Source organism: Talpa occidentalis, unplaced genomic scaffold (genome assembly GCF_014898055.3).
Source record: "Talpa occidentalis isolate TD23 unplaced genomic scaffold, MPIMG_talOcc4v2.1 talOcc4.5, whole genome shotgun sequence".
Lineage (NCBI taxonomy): Eukaryota > Metazoa > Chordata > Mammalia > Eulipotyphla > Talpidae > Talpa > Talpa occidentalis.
In genome coordinates, this window is record NW_023604861.1 from 97,730,417 (window position 1) to 97,753,257 (window position 22,841).

A 22,841-nucleotide genomic window follows, 5' to 3' on the forward strand; every position below is an offset into this window, starting at 1 on the left:
TGCTCCCTGCTCTGGTGAATTCTCTCACCCTCCCGCGCTTCTGACTGTACCCAGTGCTTGTATAAATAAATAAATAAATAAATAAATAAATAAATAAATAAATAAATAAATAAATAAATAAATAAAATAAATCTTTAAAATCTTTAAAAAAATTAATTCAGGGAGGGGTGGTGTAAAAAATAAATTCCAATTGGATTAAAGAGAATAAAACAAAGTATAGGAGTGAAATAGAGGAAAACATACTTTAAACTTTGGCATAGGAAGGACTTTTAGATACAAAATTCAGAAATCCATTAGGATGGATAAATCTGGCTTCTAAATTGGAAGCAATTACATAAGGACACCATCAGAGCTCAAAGACATGCAGAGAAAAAAAAAACCAAAAACGTGTTCACAAAAAGATGTGAGCAAAACTATCCCTAACAGCTTTAGTCATTCTAGCCCTAAACTGGCAAGAGCTCAGGGGTTGCTAATAAGAGAATGGGCAAAGTGTGGTCTGTTCTCAGTGGAATACTACTTGGCAATAAAAAGATTGATAATTATAAGATGGTTTTCAAAAATATTATGTTGAGCAAAAAGAAGCCACATAATAGAGACCACACACAGCCTGTTTCCATTCAAACTATGCATGAAAGCAAATTTTTGGTGGGGTAGGGGGACAGTGGGAAATCAGAAGTTACTCCAGGAGGCAGAAGTGAAGTGGTTAGCTAAAAGGAGCCTGTGGAAAGTTTCTGGAGTGAGGGTGATACTATTTATCCTGATAGGGGCTGGCCTGTATCCTTGGTCAAAATATAGCAAATTTTGTGTTAGTATGGTCTATCGTATGCCAACTTTATCTAAAAGGAAAAGTTTATATTTATTTTAAAAATTTCCCAAACTTGAAAGGATATGCATACTTATGTATGTAGGGATAAGGGGTACTGATGACTACGATTTATTTGGAAATACATCAAAATGATAGTTTTATAGGATGTTATAGGATAAAGCAAGTACTGTACAGTAAAATGTGACTCTAGGTGGCTGGTGTATGGGTTATAAAATGAAACAAAGATAGAGATAAGCAACAGACCAAAGGAGAAATATTTCCAACACATACAAAATCATTAAACAGACTATAGTTAATCATCAGTATGAAAGTTGAAAAGCCCAATTGAAGATAAACAAAGACCAAAGCGAATAACATCTGAAAAGACCACCCTACGCATGAACAAAATTTAATTCAACCAGCAATATCACTCTTCAGCGTCCAGGCTGGTATCTACGTGAGGGTCCATGGAAGGTAATTACAGGGTGTTCTCACATTTTGCGGTGACTGAGTGAGCTGGAGTTGAAAGTGTGGCAATATCTGCAAGAGTCTTTTGAACTGATCCCACCTCCCTGTGCGGTCCCCAAGCACCGTCCCGTCTGCTGGGGAGGAGCAGGCCAGGTAGCAGGAATGAGCCCTTATACCTGTATTGACGCCGTGGTTAGAGTGGAAAGGTCTGTCACCTACAGCTGAGCCTTAAATAACACGAGTTTGAACTGCTCTGTCCCACTCATGCACAGGTTCCAAATTCACAGATTCAACCAACACCAGTGGCTGACTGGTTGAATTCAGGAATGCAGGCTTTAGAAGAGCAGGCCCGCTATAAGGGACTTCAGCATCCTTGGGGGTCCCGAAACTAATCCCCTGAGGATATCAAGGGATGGCTGTAGTTGCACTTTTGGGAGAATCAAGTTATCCATGGATTTAGACGACGTGTGGGAGGTCAGCACTCCTAACTTCTATATTGTTCAAAGGTCAACTGTATTGCTAGGTTGGAAGAACCGGTATATCCATCTGTAACACCGGGTAACAGCACTTAAGAGAAAAAAACAAAAAACCTCTGTATACCATCACACACATGCACACACTGCAGAGAAAGGGGAATGGGAAAACTCAAACTTCTGCCTTGAAAGGAAACAGGATGGGGGCTAGAACAACAAATTGATTTACACTAATAGATACCAGTTTAAAATAAAGTTCTGCCAGTCTCTTAACTTTCCTAGCACTTACTACAAAGCAGAAGTGGCAAATTACCTACTTATTCAGGATTTTGTGACCTACTTGCCCAAACCAGACTAATTTCTCTCTGTCACCCCTGAACCACCTCACACCCACTGCACAGCACAGGGGCCCCAAACTCAGCTGGCCCTTCCTAAGGAGGCTGCCATCAGTTCACAGGCAAGGCTCCAGGCCCCAGCAAGCCCATCAGCTCTAAGCAGGCACTGGAGACAATTCCTTCCTACTAGCATCAAACCAGACTTCCCACCTTTTTTTAAAATTGAGGTTATGAGACTGGGTTAGATCACAGTCTGCATTATCACTAATCAATACAGTTCAGAGCCTGCTCCTAATACTCCCAGGAGCTGAGTCATATCTGACTATGTGGGCAGAAAAATCTAAAGTCACTCTCGCTCGTTTCTTCAAGACTTTAAAGAGTGGTTTGCTTTTTTAAGTGTACTACGCAGCATTGTCTTCAAGAATTCACAGTATCTACACATTGGTCATACTTGATGACTGATAAAGGGCAGAGGTGTGGGCATGTACATATTCATGTAAAATTTCAGCTGTTCTCTCCACCATTTTGTGAGACAAATCAAACAGCTCACCAAAAAACTAGTTGAAAGTTTTATTTATATAAAATTCATTAAGAACATAAAAGATTGAGTTTCTTAAAAAAAATCTGCAGTTATTTACAGCAGTATTGCACAAGTAAAGTGGCAATTACCCTGTCAAATTTCATCAGTGCAAAACACAAGTAAGCCAGGGAAATTGCAATACAAATGCTACATATGCTGGGTCCTAGGAAACAAGTTAGTGATGAATCAGTATACAGACAGATCAGTGCTATTTATAAATGTGTACCTGATGAGTTCTGATACAGTAACTAGTGGTCACAGAACCTGGACAAAACAACTTAAGAGAGCTTCTAAAGTTGGAAATTCCCAAATAAAAGTAGTCAAGTTACTTAGCTGGGAGCTTGCGGAGGCTTCTTGCACACAAGGCCCTTTAGGAGTAGAACGGGCGTTAACCCCGGCTGCTTTAGCGTCACGTGGCCACACCCCTGCACACAGCCGTGCGCTGAGCGGACACACATAGGCACCAGGCTAAATCAGCAGGGATGACAGACCATCTACATGGAACCATTCGGAAGTCTCGCTAAAGCTTCCATGAGCTTTCACATCTTAACACCGAATCCAGTGGGGGCCCTAACCTCTCTCGCGGGCGATGGAGAAGCAGGAGGTGGGCGTCAACCTTTGAAAGTAGACTGATGGAATGCAGGGACCAAATGGTTCAGGGCTGGGGGACTATACAATCAGCTCCTGAAGACAACCTAGTCCTCGCCTCAAAGCACAGGAAGCCACACAGCGGGAGGGGAAATTCAACTACTCACCAGTTGCCAACAAGGGGTTAGTGGCATGAGGCGGTGCTGAAGTAGCTGTCCAGGCAGGAGCAACCAGCCCCACCTAAGCCCTGCCTGGCCCTTGCCCTGAACCACCTCACAGCAACACCTCCAGAAGGGGCATGATTGTATTTTTCTCAACACTGAGTTCCCAGGGATAACTTTTCAATGGAAAAATCTTTCCTAACTACTGGTAATACATTATTTTTTAAAGATATGGTCTGGAATTTGCTTCTTTGAGAAGCTAGCTGCTTTGGAACAAATAGTCACTGGGTATTTCTTGGAGTAGAATTTTATAGCCTGCCAGATTCAGTTTCTCACTGGTGTCTAGATACTAGCATCATCGTGCGAACAGCTATGTCCAAGAATTTAAACCCGCTGACCAGAAATACCAGGAACTAAAGCAGGGAAGGCCACCCTGGGAAGATCATGTGGCCTACAGGGAGCTGACCAACTACCACCTCAGAGTAAAAGCAATTAATGGGACAGCTGGGTGGGGGTGGGGTAGGGGCAGGGAGGTCAACACTTTTAAAAACTTAAAGACATTAAATAAGCAGGAAATAAATATACAATATTTCTACAAGTTACAGCATTATGAAACAGTAGGACACATTACACTGAAAAAAGAATCTACAGTATTTACAATCCTCGATTCTGAAAAAAGTTTAGAAAAACAGTGATTTTTACTCATTATGCTGTACAAAATTTTACAAGAAAGGTAAAGGAAACACAATTGCACACAGACATTTGGCTCAGTTGATAAGGAAAATATGATCTCCTAATCTAATAAATAGTCAAAATATATACAACAATATTAAGAAAGGGAAACAAGAGAAAATTGTATTCTACTGTGTACATTTTTTTTCTTTAATCAGAAGGAATTTTTACCAAGTTTCTCTGTAACCAAGAAAATTTCTTCATAAACTCACTTTTAGGCAGGAGTACAGGTAATTTGAAGAACCACTCATGAAGTTATTTTGTGTGTGTTTATTGCATTTCTGTGATAAGTCACAGGACACTTTTTATAAACCTCATGTGAGAAGAGGTGGTGAAGGCACAAAACCCGCATTAAATATTCAAAAAGGGAGCTACTTGGTTTTTCTTCTACAAAAAAATAAAAGAAATAAAAAATAAAAAGTAAAATGTATACCACAGTTGGTATACTTTGCATGGGGAGGCATCTTGATAAACAGATACATACAGTACAGAGACATCCAGTCTTCTCTCTCAAGTCCTTTTGCAACATCCTGTTCTTTAATACTTCTACAGTTCATAGACTCTCTAATTTCCTCATGAGCTGCTTCCATGGCCAGCCTGGAGGCCCAGGGGCTGCCAAGCCAGAGGTAAACTTTTGGATGTGGCGGGCACAAGAGCACAGGGGCTGCACTGTGCCGCTCTCAGGGAACCACAGTATCAAAGAAACAGAGTAAAGTGCTCCAGTCAGAGAGACTGGCACATGAGGATGGAGATCCTGGGAGGAGAGGGGCCCAGAACCAAATACATCTTTGGTGTGTGTGTCCAGCAGGTCCATGGCTGCAGTTCTACCATCACCTCACAACCGTGTGGACTTTCTGACCCTACAAAGGGGTTCAAGACACGTCAAGAACACAAGCTGAAACTCAACACAGCTTTAAAAATATTCAAGACCCCACAAAGGTATCTGGGGAAAAGAAATTTTTAAGGAAGAATATTTGGAATCAAATATCTCTACCTACAGGAAAAAGTGTATATGCAATATATATATTTATATAAAAGTATGAAGATACAAATGAATGGATTTTCCCATTAATTTAATCATGTGAAAACACTGGTCCTCCATGGGCCAAAAGCATATACAATAGTTGTTGGCACTGCTGACTTATTTGAAAAATCACATATTTCTTTTAAAAAGTATTTAACGATCTGAGATTTCAAAAAGCTTGAGTTACAGGGTTCACAGATTGATCTCTACCTCCCTTTTCTCACTACTCTCTAATCTGTCCTTCCCTTGTATCTCCCTAGTTGCTTAACTGCCTTTTAAATGACAGACCAACTGGTGGGCTTCCCAACTACTGCAATCCTCGTGGCTCCGTAGGTGTAAGGACCTCAAAGAGGCAGATGACAAAACCCAACCTTCCCAAGAGAAATGGAACAAGTACCACAGGCATCTTTCAGAAGGCGGAGGGGCCATTTCACACTTGTGCTCAATGGAGCATCATAATGGCACCGCTGAAAGCAGAAGTAAGCCTATATTTCAAAGTGGATTTAGAGGACTGGGAACCAAGTGGTAGGCATCAAGGGCCAGATGAAGTGTGAGCTGAACGAAAGGCCAGGATGCCCAGGAAACATCTGTTTAAAGTCCCGCCCAAGACCTGAGCTAATACCCAGGAGGACTTGAACTCAGATACCTGAGGCCAAACCCAGCTATTTCTGGACACCTGGAAGCTGCACTGAGAGCATATCCCGTGGGCAGGGAAATCCTGCAACCAGAAACGCCAACAGTGCAAAGGGACATAAGCAAATACTTGGTGTTATTCCTGCTAGTCCCTCTTCGGAACACTTCTGAGTGACAAGCCCATCAAAATGAAAACTGATATGAAGCATTTCCCAGTTAGGTTACAGCAGACAGGCTGATGAGCTGTGGATGATATAGGCAGATGTAACTCACTTCTGACGCAATTCCCTTTCATCACAAAACTACAGTGGACCAAGTTGTGCATCAGTGTCCAGACAGGCTAGAGGGGTATCATAGAAGGACACAAAGAAAAACACACAAGAGAGAGTCTGAAATTCTGCCACAGATGCAACTGAATTTAAGGAGGTAAGTAAATATTTACAAAACGGGAGCGGCATATTGATACAGGCTAACAGATCCCTTGCCCCTTTCATTTAAGTATTTTTTTTGGTATTAATAATAATGCTTTAAAAAAAAAAAGTCAGAGGCAATGGCAGGGAAGGGAGGAGGCCATATCATACCTCTCCCGTTTAAAAATTCTGTACAGTAACCCCTAAAAATAAACTAAGGCAGCTTTATAAATTAGCTGGCTCAGTTTTCACTGCAGAATTTACATAATCCTCTGAGGGTAGGTATTAGGTTCTTAAAATTTAAGTACAAAAATTATTAACAAGTTGGTTAAAAAGTTTCCATTTCCTTTCTGAAAAACCTGTTCTTATTAAAGAAGCTGGAAAAAAAACCGCATCACATGTAAACAGCATTCTTGCATTAAATCCTGCTCCAAAGAACCATGATTTGTACATTTTTAAAAAAGAATCCTCTCTTGTTTACATTCACAACAAACTTCTATAAGAAATTCTGCAGTGTGGTGATAAACAGGAAGGTCAAGTCCATGTGCAGCTGGGTGTTTTTAGGAATATGTCAGCTGGCTGCTCCATGCCCTCTCTGGGAAGGAGTCGCTGGCTGCATAGCAATGGCACCAAACATTCATGGTGCTGGGACCTGTTGGTTTGAACAAGCAAAATGTCTGCACACATCTCAGCTCTGCAAGGAACCTGCTGTCACTGCATTCTCCACACCAGACGGACGATGTAACGTAGCAGTCGTAAGAGAACCATTTGGGGGTGGGCCTCAGCTGCTTGGTAATTATTCAAAAAGACCTGAAACAACAAAAGGAGAGTTTCTTAGTTTTTCAACCTTCATTTTCTAGGGGTCAGGGGAGAGAGATGCTCCTATTTAAATGAACAACAAATCCCATCTTAAAAGCGATGGAGGCTACTCCTTAAAGGGTACTGTGTCACCAGAGCCCCAAGTCTACCCTGAGACTGTGAAGACGCCACTGCATAAAAAGCAGGCACACTGAATTATTTTCTTCTTAGACGTGAAACAACCAAAAGAATAACTGAAAACTTCAAAGTTAATTCCACAGTCCTGGTTTGCTCCTCTAACTACCCTGTATTTACTTTTTTTTCACAGGCGATCGATGCCATCAGTGCCTTGATCCGGAAATGCACCAACCACAAGAAAACAAATTTTCCCAATACCTCCATTCAGGTGGCTGAAGAAAAGCCACTGAAAGTCATTGAAGTTAGTGTCCTGTGAAAAGAGGCAGGAGTGGAGGGGGCAGGACTGAAGTTAGTACATGCCAAGTGTCTTACTGCTGAAATTATTGACATTCAAATATGCTGCAGACTACCCCAAGGGTGAATTTCTGGTAGCTGTAATTTACTTGAGAAACCAGTGATTTGGAGTAATTTGCCCTAAGAAGCTAAATAAAGTGGTGCACTGATGCGCCAGCGCGCCTCTGGCTGCTGGTGGGCGGCTCTGCTGGATAAACACTGTTGGCTCTACACTCTGCCCACGGTCACAGACGCAGGCAGGGTGGTCAGCCCCACCCCCACCCCGCACGGGGAGCAAAGAGCAATTAAAACAAAAAAGGCCTCTCTGCCAGGGAATACCCTATGTTTATGACAAGCTCAGAAATTGTTCAAAAGGAAACTGCCACATTACTCTAAGTTCCCAGAGGCCCGCAGGCTTTCCAGAGTGCCCACCTTCTAGTCCCAATCCATTCTGCAGGTGAGTTCATGCAAGCAAGGTGTATATTCAGAGTGGCCAAAGGTGGTAGTGAAGCCCATCTACTCCCACGCCAGGTACAACCTGTTACACTGTTCTGGTCTGAAAACTACCTGCTGGTTTGCCGTGACAGTAACCCATACGCAGGACCTATTCTCTGTTACCCGGAACTCCTCAGGAACCCCTGTATTGTTCTGGTGGTGGGGGGGGACCACTGGGCATGAGTCCGGCTGAGAACTGGTGTTGGGTCCCTCTCAGACCCAACACTGACCACAGACATCAGATCAAGTGGAGCTCCCTTCTTGCGACTGTTTACACAGCACTCAAGCACTTGTTTGACAGAATGGGATTGTGATAAGGCCAGGGCATTTCCCTTTCTCCTTCCATAACCAGACTGGAGGAAATCAGCTTTATGCAAGCGATTCCTGTGGAGGCACTCCGTAACCACAGTCTGTGATTTTTATCTGTTCTACACACAAGATTGCTTTGTTTTGATTTAACTTTCAAAATTACTTTGCTTTTTCTGTGTGAGAATAATTTAGGGGAAGGTTAATTTTAGTTTAGACTAATATTAATAGGCTGAAGGTTGAAAGAGGCTTATTCAAAATAAAACCATGACTTACTAAAATGAAGAAAGAGCGTGCAATGCAAGGTTAAGCAGTGGCTTCCAGGTAGGAAATCTCATGGTAGCCAGGTGCCACTGCCGGGCTCAGCGAGATCAGAGAACAGTTAAAATGACCTCAGTGAGGGGAAATTCATCCATCCTTAAGGAGAGCAGGTGGACTATGGACGTTGTCATGATAAAACCATATCACGAGACATCTCCCATGTTTTTGACAGTTCTGCTTTCATCTCAGATGGAAAGAATGGGGTGTGGGTTTGGGATTCAGACATGGGGGAAATTTTGGCACGACCACACAAGTCCTGCCAAATGAGACGATGCTGCAGCATCTCAGCTAGCAAGGACAGGCGGATGCCTGCCCTCCCAGACAGTACATGTGACAACACAGCACATGCTTTAAGCCAGTGAACAATTGCTTTTGGACAACATTCAATGGAGGAAGCCATTACCACTGATTCCAAAAGCTGTGCCAGCCCAGAAAACCCTTGACAGCTGGCACAGCAGGCTGAAGTGGCTGCTGGCTCGACACGCAGGCCCACACCTCACCAACAGCTGGAGAATAGCACTCAGCTTCCGGTAAACTCACTGCCTCCCCACCTGCAGTCATACAAATGAGCCTGAGTGCAAGCTGGGGGGCATGCGGTGTGGCTGTGACAGTGACACTAACACCGGCAGGTAACTCAAGAGCTAGGATGGGTCCACCCCTGGCCATCGGCGCCCTGCACACAGCCTCCGCCCAGTCAGCGCAGACCTCGACTCTGGGCCTCCAGGGCTGTGAAGAATGAGCGCGGATTGTTTAAGCCCCCCAGTCTCTGCTACGTTGTCAGGGGAGTCCTGGCGAATGAACATACACACTCCTCTCTCTTGCTTAACTCTCATTCTCGGTCTCCTTTTGCGTGAAAAAACACTTCTTAGAATTGAATAATGCTGTTTTAGTCTAAATCATGAAAGTACTTCAAAAAGATTGCAAGGATCCATGTGGGTGAGAGTATTTAAAAAACTAAATATGTAGAGGGCCTCCCTGGTGACGCAGGGGGTTAAAATCTCAGCACTATGAAACTATCTGCAGCCACTGCAGCACTAGTTGGATCCCCAGCCAGGGAGGTGACTCACATGGCAAAGCAGACCTCTCCTGTCTTGCCGGCTGCTCCCCTCAGCAGTGTATTTCCGTACATTGACCTGTTCTGCTCACTGCTCTGTCTCTGGTGAATCCTCCCACCTCTCACGCCCCCCCCCCCCACCACCTCCGCACCTCTGGCCTATACCCTAGCTCTTGCATGCACAAATAAATCTTTAAAAAAAAAAATAAAAAACTAACTATGCTACTAAGTACAAACAATTTATATGTAACAGCCACCTTGTTAGCTGGCATGCACATATATACAAAATTCACAAGCATCCTCAGTGCAGGAACCCATCTTGCTGGCGAGTTTTAGCTCCATAATCTAGATCAGGAATGGGGTTCTTTGGGGTAAGTGACTTTCACAGGCATCCCACATGTCCAAAGGGTGGCTTCTTCAATAGTCAGCTTTGTGTTCCTACAGGAACCAATTCCCAAGAGTCCACAATACTCTCTGGGTGAGGGGCTCCTGTAGCTCCCACTTGCCTGCATCAAGGGTATGGGGGAAGGTGTGACCTGGCAGCACATGTCTGCAGCCAGAAGATCTGATGAGCATCATTTGTGTCACCAGCAGTGACTACAGAAGAGCAACCCACAGCCTGGAGGTGCTGCCCTCAGTGAGAACAGCCCACGAGGAGGCCAGTGTGCTGCTGACATCTAAGCACATGGACGTTCCCACCTCACACAACAAGGGGAACCTGCCAGTGAAATACAAGGCTCACGCCAACACGGAGCCAGACATGAGGGCCCAGGTTCTTGTCTACAGAAGCTGTGATGGCACTTCCTTCTGGGGACTTCCACTCTGGTAGGGACAGAGCCACACAGATAAACAAGGTAACAGACTGGACAATATATAGGTAAATAAAATGATGAAGAAGCAGCTGCCAGTAAGCTGGGGCAGGAAGTCACTGAGCTACCCCTACACACCAAGGCCTGGAGGAAGAAGAGCTGAGGAGACAAGAATTCAGGAGGGGAGGCTGCTGTGTGGAAGGGCACTACCCTGGAGAAGGAGCATCAGTCCGCAGAACTCTTATTTCAGATGGTGAATGAGTATTTGATTTCTTGTAAGCCAGAAGAGAAATATTGCCAAATGCCATGACTGCTCCTTCAAAGAGTTCCTGAAAAGTCGGAATATAGGGGATTCAGGTGCTCCAAGATCTCTGGTACAGATGTTGACACACTTCTTTGAAGATGCAAAAAATGCCCATGGAGAGTATCAAGAGCACTGAGCAGGGAAGGCCTCAAAAGTTCTTTGCACACCCACAGGACACTGGAGGACAATTGAGTGACATCTGGGGGAGGGGCCTACTACCCCAGATGGCAGCTGTAAGCAGCTGGACCATGCAGCAGGTGACCATGGTATCAGTCGCCGCCAAGACCATCAAGACCATCAAGACCATCTTCACTTAGGATAACCAATCAAGTATAGGGAATGTAATTAAATATTAATGCCAAAGTCATCACAGCAAAACATGCTCTCTTGCCCAAGTGAGGGAAACACATGCAGGACACAGGAGTGGCCTTGACCCAGGTTGTCCTGGGGTGGGGGGTGGAGTTGCTCATACCCGCAGGGAAGCTCTGGGCACAGAGATGCTAAGACCTGGGGCCTTTAGGCTCTGGGCGCCCAAGCTGGGGGACAAGAACTGTCACCAGTAAATAAGATGACTTGGCCGACACCTTTACAGTCTTCACAACAACCCCAGCCAATCTCCACTTCACAGATGAGATCACAGGCTGAGCATGTAGAGGGAGAACCCACTCCAGGTTCAGGAAGTGAGGATGCAGTGCCTGTCAGGTGGGGTCTGCTCCCAGAGAGGCAGTCTCACATCTTCTGGGTCAGACCACCTGCTGCCAGAATCAAAGGCAACCAGGTCGGGTGGGGAACAATCTGCCCCTGTGATTCTGACTGATTCTGACAACCACCACCTTTTCTCTACCCATTCATAACCCATCCATGTCAACAGCATTTTAAATGCAGGTGAGAGACAGAGGTAGAGAGGAAAATGGCCCCCGCATGTTTAGCACAAAGCAGAAATTTCTAGGAAGAGCTGGGTGTCTCTGCTTTCAGACCAAGAGTGGTTCACAAGGCATTTCTGTTGGGATTTTAGGGCATGTTCCACATTCTCTGCTGTTTTCAGGTGTCACTCCGGCTGCTGCTGCAGCCCTGATGCAACCCAAATACCAAATTCACTTTCCATTTATCACCAAGGCAACAGGGCATTTGCATAGTTTGTGCCTAACAGCTTTAATGTCAACACAGCTGTGGAAGGGTGCCAGGGGAGCACCTCGGACCGGATGTGGTGCTCCCACACAAAAACCAGGAGGAGGCACTCCCACAGCACCACTGGGTGGCCAAGGCTGCAGCTGCCAGCCAGGGTGCCGATGTGTTACTCAAATATCACAGAAAAACTGCATTTGCATGAATCCAACTTTCCTCCTATTTTTGATGCATTGTTTCACAGAAACTATTGAGTTGAGACTTTTGTAGGACAAACAATGGCTTCTCCAGTTAACCTCCAGTCAGCCCTGGCAGGCACTAGCTTTTCTTCCAAGTCAGGACAACGACAACTCCACCATGGCTCTCAAAATTCGGCAGCCACCCTCCACCCCCACCCCAGGCCCAGGCTCCTTTCTCTTGAAAATGCAGATCCTTGACCATCACCTGGGAAGTCTGTTTACAGTTGACCACAGTGAAGCCAGTGAGGTTCTGATATTTCCTGTGTGAGCACCATCAGATGAAATACTAGATTCAGAGCAAGAACACAGTGTTCCGAAATGACCTAGCCTCAAAAAAAAAAAAATAATGCTAATGAGACTTAACGCACTTTAACCACACTCAAACCTCTCTGTTTTGGTTCAGCTGGGACAAGTCTAGCGAAGGATGATGCTAATTATTTTTGTATGTCTACAGAGGGCCAAGCCTCACCTCATGTGCATCTTCATTTCCTCCTCAAGAGATTTAAAAACCCCCAATGAGACCTCTCTGAAGTCCCCTTGCAGGCACCTGCAGCCCCGAGTGGTGCCATGATAGTGGTCCCACAACTGCAAGGCGCCGAGCAGGTGTGCCCACCTGCCACGGACCGACGCAGCGCAAATCCACACAACCACATCCAGCTCCACGCCCACCCAGTCATGTTCACACACAAGAGTGCCTCTCCTGCATGCACCCAGACAGACACAGCATGTCAGCAAGGCCACTGTAGGGTAAAGAAAATATCAGGCTTTTCTGCCCTTCCGCCATCAGGATAGATGATGGATCCTTGTCCTGAATGCATGCCTGATGGCGGGCACCTGGAATAGGGTGTGGGCATAGGTAGATGGGATTCAGCTGAGCTAAGACTGTGCTTTTTAAGGGCGGCGTCATGGGGACGCCAGCAGCAGCAGCAGCAGCACCAGTAGCAGCAGTAGAAGCCGAAGCAGAAGCCGAAAGAGAAGCCAAGAAGCAGCAGAACGAACGCTAGAGAGCCCAGATAGAGTGAAGACTTGCTGGGGGCTGGGAGGCCTGCCAGCCTCCCAGCCCCCCAGCCAGCACCCCTGCCTGCCCTATGCCTGGTGAACCCCAAATAAAAAACCTGCAAAACTACTGAGGACTCTGACTCCTCCTTTACCCGGTCTGCATGGGATCAGAAAACCTGCACTGTGGCCAGTCCAGCCCCTTACAGCCACACACAGCTTGCTTAGCAAGCAGAGGACTTAGAAGACGGAGAGGTGAACAGTCACAAACATCTCTCTCTCTAAACTCAGAAGACTAGTGGAGAAATGTTTTGATGATAATTCAATTGAGAGAAAACAGAATAATGGTGACAAGGGATGATAACATTTCCCTTGCTAAATGTTTTAATCTTCACTCCATCCCTAAGAGACTGACTCCTAGAGACGAACAGATGGAGTCGGGGTTCAAGGTCTGACCCCCAAGTCCCCAAACTTGTCAGTAAGCTGTGTTTTCCTACAAGATCACACTTTAGCTTCAACAAATCATGGCAAGCTCTCGTTGAAAAACCTGCAATCCAAGCGCTCTCGTCATCGGGATAATCGGAACCACATGCTCTCTTGAAGGTCTTAGGGGAAAACACAAAGAGTTGAAGCTATAGAAAGGATGACTCTGTCACACAGGCCCCGCAGCATCATGATGGGGCTTGGCTGCTGCTTGTTATTGTTCTTGTGGTATGGATGGTGTGGCAGGAGATGGGCACAGAAAACTCTTAAATGCAAGCACTGCAGCGCCTCATTCAAATCCAAGGAAAACACCGGCTACACCTGAAAACCGTATCACGAATGGCAGCACTGATTTACTTAAGCTGCTCATAATTGCTATGAAAACTGTCACTCAAAAGAGCCATATGCAACTCATCATCTCATGAGCTGGGTGTAGTTTTAATTTAATATTGAATATGTAGATTTTTTATTATGTTCTCAAGACAGTACTTAGAAAGCGGCTATTTTATTAAGCGCCAACATTCAATTAATGAAGGCTTCAAAGACTGTTGAGAACACACATCCCTGGGTTTATATTTAATTTATGCTATTACCAAACAAACAAGCAACACTTTAGACTTCTCCCTTAACCATTATCTGTAGAAGATTACCATTTATAACAACAAGATCATCACAGGGAATGCCACCTCTTAGGAAAGACAGCACATACAGATTTACGTTCATTTATAGTCTAGCGTCCATGCTAATACGAGGACACCTCAATTGAACTTCTGTTTCCATCAAAAACAGCCTGACAGCACCTTTTCCTCTCCACTCTTTCTGGCTCAGTGCTACACTTCAGTTCACATGTAGTTCAGTCAATGCGTGCCTGCACTGGCCCCAGAAGTAGGAAGTAGACAGTATAAACAAAGATACACTGTTTCTTGTGCTCAAACAATGAAAAGGTTTTCATTCAACCCTTGGCCCATCTAGAGCTTCTGATGTAGCTTCATAAGCTGCTGTGAGGATGTGTCCGGGGAGTTGTTCATGGAGAGGAGTCTATACCTGCGCACAGGCCAGGCCATGAAAGGGGGACATCAGGGGACCATGAAAGGCAATGTTCTCAGCCTGGTGGTGGGGGCAGGACTGTGACCCACATTGGTTAGGGTCTGAACCTAGTTACCCCAAGAGCTCATGTATTACAAATGGGCCCAGCACACCCCTACAGCCTCAGGCCACAGCCAGGAATCCTATTCGAGTGGACACCAAGCTTGAGCAAACAGCAGCCTATGCCTATGGGACCAAGGCCTGCACTTGCAACGCTGCCTCCAGTAGATCAGCCTGGGACTCGGACTCACATGTCTCTGGTGGTGGAAGAAACCAGCAGAGGATACTAAAGAACAAAAGGGAACCTTGGCTGTTTTATGTGGATGACCCCACCCCTAGTGGGGTTTTGAGGTGCAGGCCACTGAAATAGATGACATACACTGCTCATCTCCCTGCCAGCTGCTGGCCCCTTCATAAAATTTGAAGCAGAGATTTAGCTGCTCCTGCCTGCAGCCCACTGACATCCTTGAGCTCCCCACCTCCCTGAGCGCCCCACTGTCCATCAACAGACCTCGCCCTCACTCCCTGGCGTCTCAGAGGTGCACACCAGGGCTGTGACGGTTAGGACACTGGATGTGTGAAGGTCAATCAGCAACAAATGCCTCTGATAAGCGCAGCCACCTTCTTGGGCCCTGGGTTTTGTTCCGCATCATGTTCTATGTGCCAGCGCTACCACGGCACTTTAGAGTTTCAGGACGTGGTGAGAAGGCACCAGGAGGCAGCTGAATCTGTGACAATTTGACCATCAAAACCAATAATGTGAGTAGTGCATATTAACCCAGTGAATTAAACAGGGACCCATGAATTTAAGATGATAAATGAATAAACACAAAGGGGAGAATGGAAAGCTCTTCTTCCTTCACACACACTTTCCTCCTGTTACAGAAGGAAAAGCACCAACTTGATAATGAGGACACCACTGACCACTGCTAATGCCTGCAGCTGGACACTGAGACATGTCAACACCTGTGGCCCCAACGCAACACATGGGAGGGACACGTCGTCACCTCTGTGGCAGTCCTTCCCAAAATGCGAAAATCTCATCATGAGGAAACTTACAGCAAACTTACATCACATTCAGGGAGAATCTATATGTTACCGTCCTGTCCTTTCTAAATGGCAGTGCCTTGAAAGACAAAGACCGAGGAAGGGACCTAGTGTCATGGAGTCAAAAGACAACTAAATTTACTGTGTGATCCCAGAGTGGTTCCTGGACCTAAAATTTTTTTTCTCTATAAAGGACGCTACTGGGATAACTGGTAAGACTTCACTAAGGCTCACCGATTATATAACAGTACTGTAACAGTGTTAATTTCCTGATTTTGATAATTACACTGTGGTTATACAAGAGAATGCTCTTATTCTTAGGCAATACACACTGAAGAATTTAAGAGTAAAGCAGTAATCATGCCAGCAATTCATTCTCAAATGCTTCAGAGAATACTAGTACACAGGTGTCAAGTAAGGGAATGTTAAAGCAAATGTAGCAAAATGGTACCATCAGAGAACTTAGGTGTCAGACAGGAGGAGGGTCCTTGGTACCATTCTTGAAACTTTTACCTAAGTCTGAAATTATTCCAAAACAAAAAGTCACAGAATGAAAATACATTCCACCTGGAATAGTAGGACGCCTTCAGCGAGGGGGATGGTCACTGCCCTGCAGGGTAACTCGGGGCCACGGCACCCCCATGAGAGAACGAGGAACATGTGCCAGGACTTTGTGCTCACCTGAGCCTCTCTCATCTCCTCCTTCAATGATCAGACTCCACCGCTCCATGCATGTGCTTCCCACTGCCCTGAAGTGGACTGAGCACATGAAAACTACAGGACAACTTCCTCTATTGCTTTAACTGGAAAAATGGGAAAATACCCTGTCAGGCTTCGCAAGGTAATAGAGACCAATACTTCAGCAAAGGCACTGTAATATATTAAGCAAATAAAGACACTAATTATTTAAAATGCTACAATCCATCACAGGGCTTGCTGTGCACAACTCACCAAGAGGCTGCCAGAGACAGCAGGTCATTTGAACGTGTTACTTTCCCAAACAGCCTCCCATTTCCCCCCATATTCAACAATGGACCATCTGGGTGACTGCAGACAATGGCTATTTTTAATTGAACAACTATCAAGACAGGAATCTGTGGCTTTGGCTTTGAGGGTCACTGTGTCACTCTCCAGAGTTCCAGAGTCTGGTGTTTTCAACTGGCTATTTATAAAATCTGGAGCATATAAATATATTTGTCTTTGATTTAGAAAAATCAGGCTTTACCATTAAGTCTGTCCCTACTCCTGCCCCCAATAGCTCAGCCTACTTAGAAAGCCAGAGCCTTTAAATATTAGCAGCTGCATTTTCACATTGGCTCATTTTTAAAAAGAAATAAAAAATAAGGTGCATAATTAAACAATATTGCAAATATTGCAGCAAGAGTAACCTGCATTTATTTTACCCAAGGTATTGAGAACGGATGGCATCTCATTTGAAAAACAGACATGACCATCATGTTAGTCTTAAACACTAACTTATAAAAAACATTGGGAGAAGAGGGAATGGAAGGATATGAATCTGCTTTTTTTCTTTTTAAAGATTTATTTATTTTTATACAAGAGCTGGGGTACAGGCCAGAGGTGCAGGAGGGTGAGAGGATTCACCAGAGACAGAGCGGGGAGCAGAACAGGCAGAAGGACGGAAATACACTGCTGAGGGGAGCAGCGGGAGTGACACAGGCGAGGTCTGCCACGCCATGTGGGAATCTTCCTGGCCAGCTGGGAATTGAACCCACGCTGTAGAGGGTCCGGACAGCCTCACAGCGCTGCGCTCAACCCACTGCGCCACTGGGGAGGCCCAGATATGAATCTGCTTGATGCTGTTACCTCACCGCCAGTGGAGAGGCCAGGGAATGGAGGCATCTGGGCACCTGTGTCTCACGTGAGCATGACTGGAACTCGCCCTCTCTTTTGACATTCATGGCATGGCTATGCACCAATCCCCGTGCCCCCCCTTCCCCCCCAATGTCTTATCACTGACCCTTCACGTGGTCAAAGGCTCTGACCCAGTTCCTGGGACTGGAGTTGTACAGGCTCATCTTAGCATCCAGAACTGGCAGACTCAGAAGGCACCAGCGCCCAAGTGCCTCTTCTCTCAGGTAGTCCCACCTGAGTCAGATCTGGCCCCAGGGCACCTCCAAACCCCCTTCAAAATGGGGAAAGGAGGTAAATTCTGCTGCTGGTCAGTTCATTGGCTAGCCTTTCCTGGAGAGGTCATTATGCTCATTAGAAGTGACTGATCTTTTCCTGCTGGTTCTGGACACACCCCCACAATCAGGACAGGACGTGTTCAAGCCTACCATCTTGAAGGGACCCATGTCCTCCCACCTCGGCATGAAGACCAACATCGTGAATATACTGGGGCCCTTTCCTCAATTGGCCTCCCTCTTAGTCCACCAGGAGACAGTCAAGTCCAATCAAACCCTGTGACAACAAAATACCATCACTTAAACTATGGCAGAGGAATTGGGGGAAACAGTAACTTCAGGGCCAAATTACAAAGAATTAACCTTGCAAAAAACAATTACCATTTCACATCTAGGCTGAGAAGGAATCATGTTCTGCCACCTGGTCTACACAGGTGTAGGACGCCAGGCATCCTACTAGCTAACCGTAGTGTAAGAAGTCCCTAAGCCCACCCACCAATGTGCCATTTTCCATTTAATGACAGAATCCTGCTAGAATACACTTTCCATCAAACACACACACATGCTCACTCCACGAGAAGATGTAAAGAGAAGGCAACATGAGCTTTATAGAAGTCCTGACTCCCTTATAGAGATTCCATACTGATGAGATGGACATCCCTGCTTCCACCCCCTCCATTATGTGAAAATGTCTCAGTGTGGGTTGAAAAGAGGTTTGAGATCCACCGAATACAGATGGGAAAACTAGAATGAATGAAAAGTAATTAACAGGTAACATATATTCACCTGTTTAGCAAATAGCTAACTAAAAAGAGACTAATATTTAAAGCAGGGCAGAAATATTAAGGTGTTCTAATAAGCATGACCTCCCAAGATTAGAGAAAATCTTTAAGAGGTACTTAAATGAAACAATAATGTTTAGAAAACATACAAAAGTAACAAAATAAGAAAGATATCAACCATGACATTTTCCACAAAATATGTGTAACTTCCTTTTGGACAAATCAACAGAAACACCAGGTTGTCTGAAAAAAATGTAAACAGGCCAAAATTACATTTCATCACACTTGCTTGTGTACCCTGACAGGGAGTAGTCCCACAAGCTCACCACAGACTAACACCTAGAGCTAAACCATTTTAAAGAGTCAACTAGGAGGAAAGGGTTTCCAATTGGTGATTTAAAAAAAAAAAAAAAGATACTGTGTCTACAGGAGAAAACATAAAACTAAATACATTTTTCTTCATCAACAACACACCTCAAAACTTATGGGGCAGTCTAATTATAGACTATTAATGGATGGCCTCCTGACACATTTCAATCAACAAACATCAAGCATGCAGGGGGGCTGTGAGGCTGCTCTCAGCTCCCGCTGCCCCTGCTCTCCAGTCAATAGCAAGGGCTTGTGTTCATTAGGGTGGCTGCGTTCCCTATGGCTAGCAAAGATGGAAATTTTAAAATGTCTTTAGCTTTGTCCCAAGCTGTTTACAGGGAATGGAGAAACACCCCATATAGACCCAAAATTACATTAGTATTTATCTGGGGGACATTTTGATGAACATATATGACCTCTTTCTTGGAATGGATGTTTAAGGCTTTGTGCTTGTAAAATCCCTTTGCCATCTCATACTGTATTCTCTCTAATTACCGGCACTTAAACTCAGCTGTTACAACATAAGGAAAGTGGGCAAAGAGAAACAATGGTAGGTCACACATAGGTTAAGACGTGCCATTTCTAGAATAAACACAGAATCGTTACTAGTCACCTTTTAAAAACAAATAGTATGGTGGAGGGGGCAGAGGAGCAAGGATAAAGCGGGGGTAAAGAAAACATCATTACCCTCCTCGGGTAATAGGCATTAAACTCGTCTCCAATACGCCGTAGCTCTTGTGCAATCCATATCTCTGGGCGCATATCTGCAGGTACAGCTTGAGACTGCCTCATGGAAGCTGCAACACAACAGACAAAACAAAAATCACATTGTTTTCCATAGATCATTCACAAAGTTCCATTGGTTAGATTCCAGAAGTAAGCCCACTTCACTCCCACTTTCATGTGTTTTGGGGGTGTGCTCCCTAACTAAAAGAACTAAAGTACCCCATTAAACATTACAGTGACAGAGTCTGCTACATAACTTTGGTTGTACAGGCTGCAGAATAATTTCCTTCTTCAATACTGGAGATTCAGAATTGCAGAATGTAAAAATATCCTGGTCGATGAATTACAATACTTCCATGACAAGAAGGCAAATACAGGGGGTTTCCCTGGTGGCGCAAGGGGTGAAGATAAAACCTATGAAGCTATCTGCAGCCACTGCAGCATGAGTTCGATCCCCGGCCAGGGAAGTGACCAACATGGAGTAGACCTCTCCTGTCTTGCTCACTGCTCTCCTGAGCAGTGTATTTCAGTCGGTCCGCCTATTCTGTTCCCCACTCTGTCTCGGTGAATCCTCTCACCCCCTCCCACAACTCTGGCCTGTACCCCAGTTCTTGTATGTATAATAAATAAATCTTTAAAAAAAAGGCAAACACAAAAAAGAAAATTGTTATAATAAATATCACCAAATAAATACACTCAAAATATATGGAAATATGAACACTGAGGTTGTTGGAAAATAACAAACATCATGTAGCAGTGGGATGGCATAGCTGTCCCAGTCAAAGCTCAGCAACTGAGAAACTGAGACTCGGCAACAGGCTACTGGAGCAGCTTGTTTCCATGGAGGTAGCACTGTGATCCCAACAGCAGGTCTTCACAAGCGCTACCGGGGCCAGATGAAAGCATAATTGCATGTTTTGTCTGAATATGAATACAATCAATAAAGACAGATTCAAGTCTGCAAACACCACATGGGGAGAGGAAATGTTTTGGGTGGAAGAGCAAAGGCATTTTTGAAAGAAGAAAAAAGAGGGAGGTTGGCCCTTTCATTAAGCTGTCACTAACATTCACACCAAGCGTATTCATCCATTTGTTAATGAAACCATTAAAAGCCACATGACAGCCAAAAATGATGGAGAACAAAAATGTGGGTCGTCCAAAGATCCCACCAAGCATCAGGAAGATGAAGCTCTCCATGCACAAGAAGAAAGACGTACTCTCTACACTCAGAGAACAGTGCGATCCCGTGGGCACAAGAAAAGCGCAAAGACGCGTGGATTTCAACAGCTATTCACAGGCAACTCATGTTAACTTACAGATAAAATGGGCACAACATACTCACAATTAAACACATTATCCTTTAACCACAGCAAAATATATTTTAAAAACCTCTGAAAACCAGGTTTTTGCAATAAGGTCACTACAGCTTCCTGTTTTGTATTTGTCATTAAAACTTGATGCTAACAGCTCTATACAGGCACTTAAAAGTCAACACTTTGAAGAGTTTTTACCAATTCTCTAAATTCTTGCCCAACTTCTCTGTTCCCCAGTTCCCATCTCCCACCCACACAAATGCACAAATGATTCCAGAAAGAATGAGTGGCCCAGAGGCAAAGCACCACCTTGGGGTGCCGGGAGACAAACTTTTAGGGTAAAATAGGTAAGTCCCCTGAATTCACAGCTAACAAAAATTACTTCGGGCTCTACCCATTTGTCACATAAATATTTCTTATTTCTCTGTAAAGTCTATTAAAATGACATCTTAAATGACTAACTGGCAGAAAACAAAATAGGGGGGATATGATACCAGGCAACGACAGCTGACTTCCTTTTCCTGGTTTTACATCTCTTTAAGGATTTAGTCTTTCCCTGCGACAAATTCATGATTACTCTTTTTACACTCCTAGCGATCTTCCTCTGACTTGGAAATCTGAATTTGCCCTGGAGGGAAATGGAAGCATCTTAGAATGTCTCCTGCCTGCCAAGGCCTGCAGAGCGCGTCATGCATGTTAGCTCACGTGACACCCCCATGCCCTGCGGGGAGACACACCTGCCCACAGACACAGGTGAGCAGAACAGGCAGCATGCCACGTGGTTGCTGGGGCCACTACCACCCGCTTTTCCCACAGCACATGGCTCTGAGAGAGTATTCTGCCTTCAGTCCTAGGGCCACGAACAAAGAAAACATCAATTATCAAAAGCCAGTGAGATATGGATTATGGCATTTTACCAAGACAGTAGACTAGAGGAGGTGTGACAAGTCACCCGATGCTCGGATGTCCTTCAGCTCTGGTGACAATGGCAGCTGGGGGCCAGCTGTGGATCTAGGTGGCATTCTGGGTAGTGACTTGAGAGACCGAGGCCTCCTCTCACCAGCTTACCTTATGTTATAAATGCTTAATTTCTACTAAAAGTTTCTTTTGGACAAGGAAACTTAGAAGTATACTTTACACTTATTTTTCTTTCTTTTAAAAATGAAAAAAAATCTGCGCCCATCCACTAGAGCTTGCTCTGACACCGCCCCTTCCCCCCAATCCTCTTCCCGCTGGTAACCTCAATTCTTTTGCCAATGTCTACTGTTCTATTTTTATTTTGTTTCCTCTATTCATCTGCTTTGTTTCCTTACACTGGTAAAATCATCCAATACCTGTCTTTCTCCTTATTTCACTTCTCATAATTTTTCTGTTCCTTCCATTTTGCTGCAAATAGCAAAATTTCATTTTTTAAATACGTGAATCGTATTCTGGTGTGTATATGCACGCTACCTCCTTCATCTAATCATCAATCAGTGAGCACCTAGGCTGCTTCCATATCTTAGCTATTATAAATAGTGCTGCAAAAAACACTGTGGTGAAATTAACTCTACCCAGAAGTGGGATTGCTAGAGTTTATGATAGTTCAATTTTTAGCATTCTGAGGAAGGTCCATACTGTTTTTTAAAGTGGTTACACTAATTTATACTGCCACAGCAGAAAGATGCTATAGTTCTTATGGCACCTTGGTATACAAAACAAAAATCCTCTCCCCAATTGGTAAAAACAATTCAACTCGACATCCCTGTGTACAACTGGGAA

General features: G+C 44.6%; 1 protein-coding gene across 8 annotated transcripts in view; it reads right to left on the bottom strand.

Moving 5' to 3' along the window:
• Nucleotides 1–2,640: 2,640 nt before the first annotated feature.
• The window catches only part of BCL2L11 (BCL2 like 11), a 43,675-nt gene continuing 23,474 nt past the window's right edge, over nucleotides 2,641–22,841 (bottom strand). For 4 of the 8 annotated variants that reach the window (XM_054701866.1, XM_054701867.1, XM_054701864.1 and 1 more), the window contains 2 exons: nucleotides 19,729–19,838; nucleotides 7,290–7,455 (listed from right to left, as the gene is read on the bottom strand). In XM_054701866.1, the coding sequence (XP_054557841.1) occupies nucleotides 7,330–7,455; nucleotides 19,729–19,838 (236 nt within the window). In that variant the 3' untranslated portion in view covers nucleotides 7,290–7,329. Of the gene's footprint in view, nucleotides 7,020–7,289; nucleotides 7,456–16,424; nucleotides 16,547–19,728; nucleotides 19,839–22,841 lie in introns of those variants that run through there. The other 4 variants (XM_037527829.2, XM_037527830.2, XR_005128412.2 and 1 more) reach the window with 3 other exon arrangements.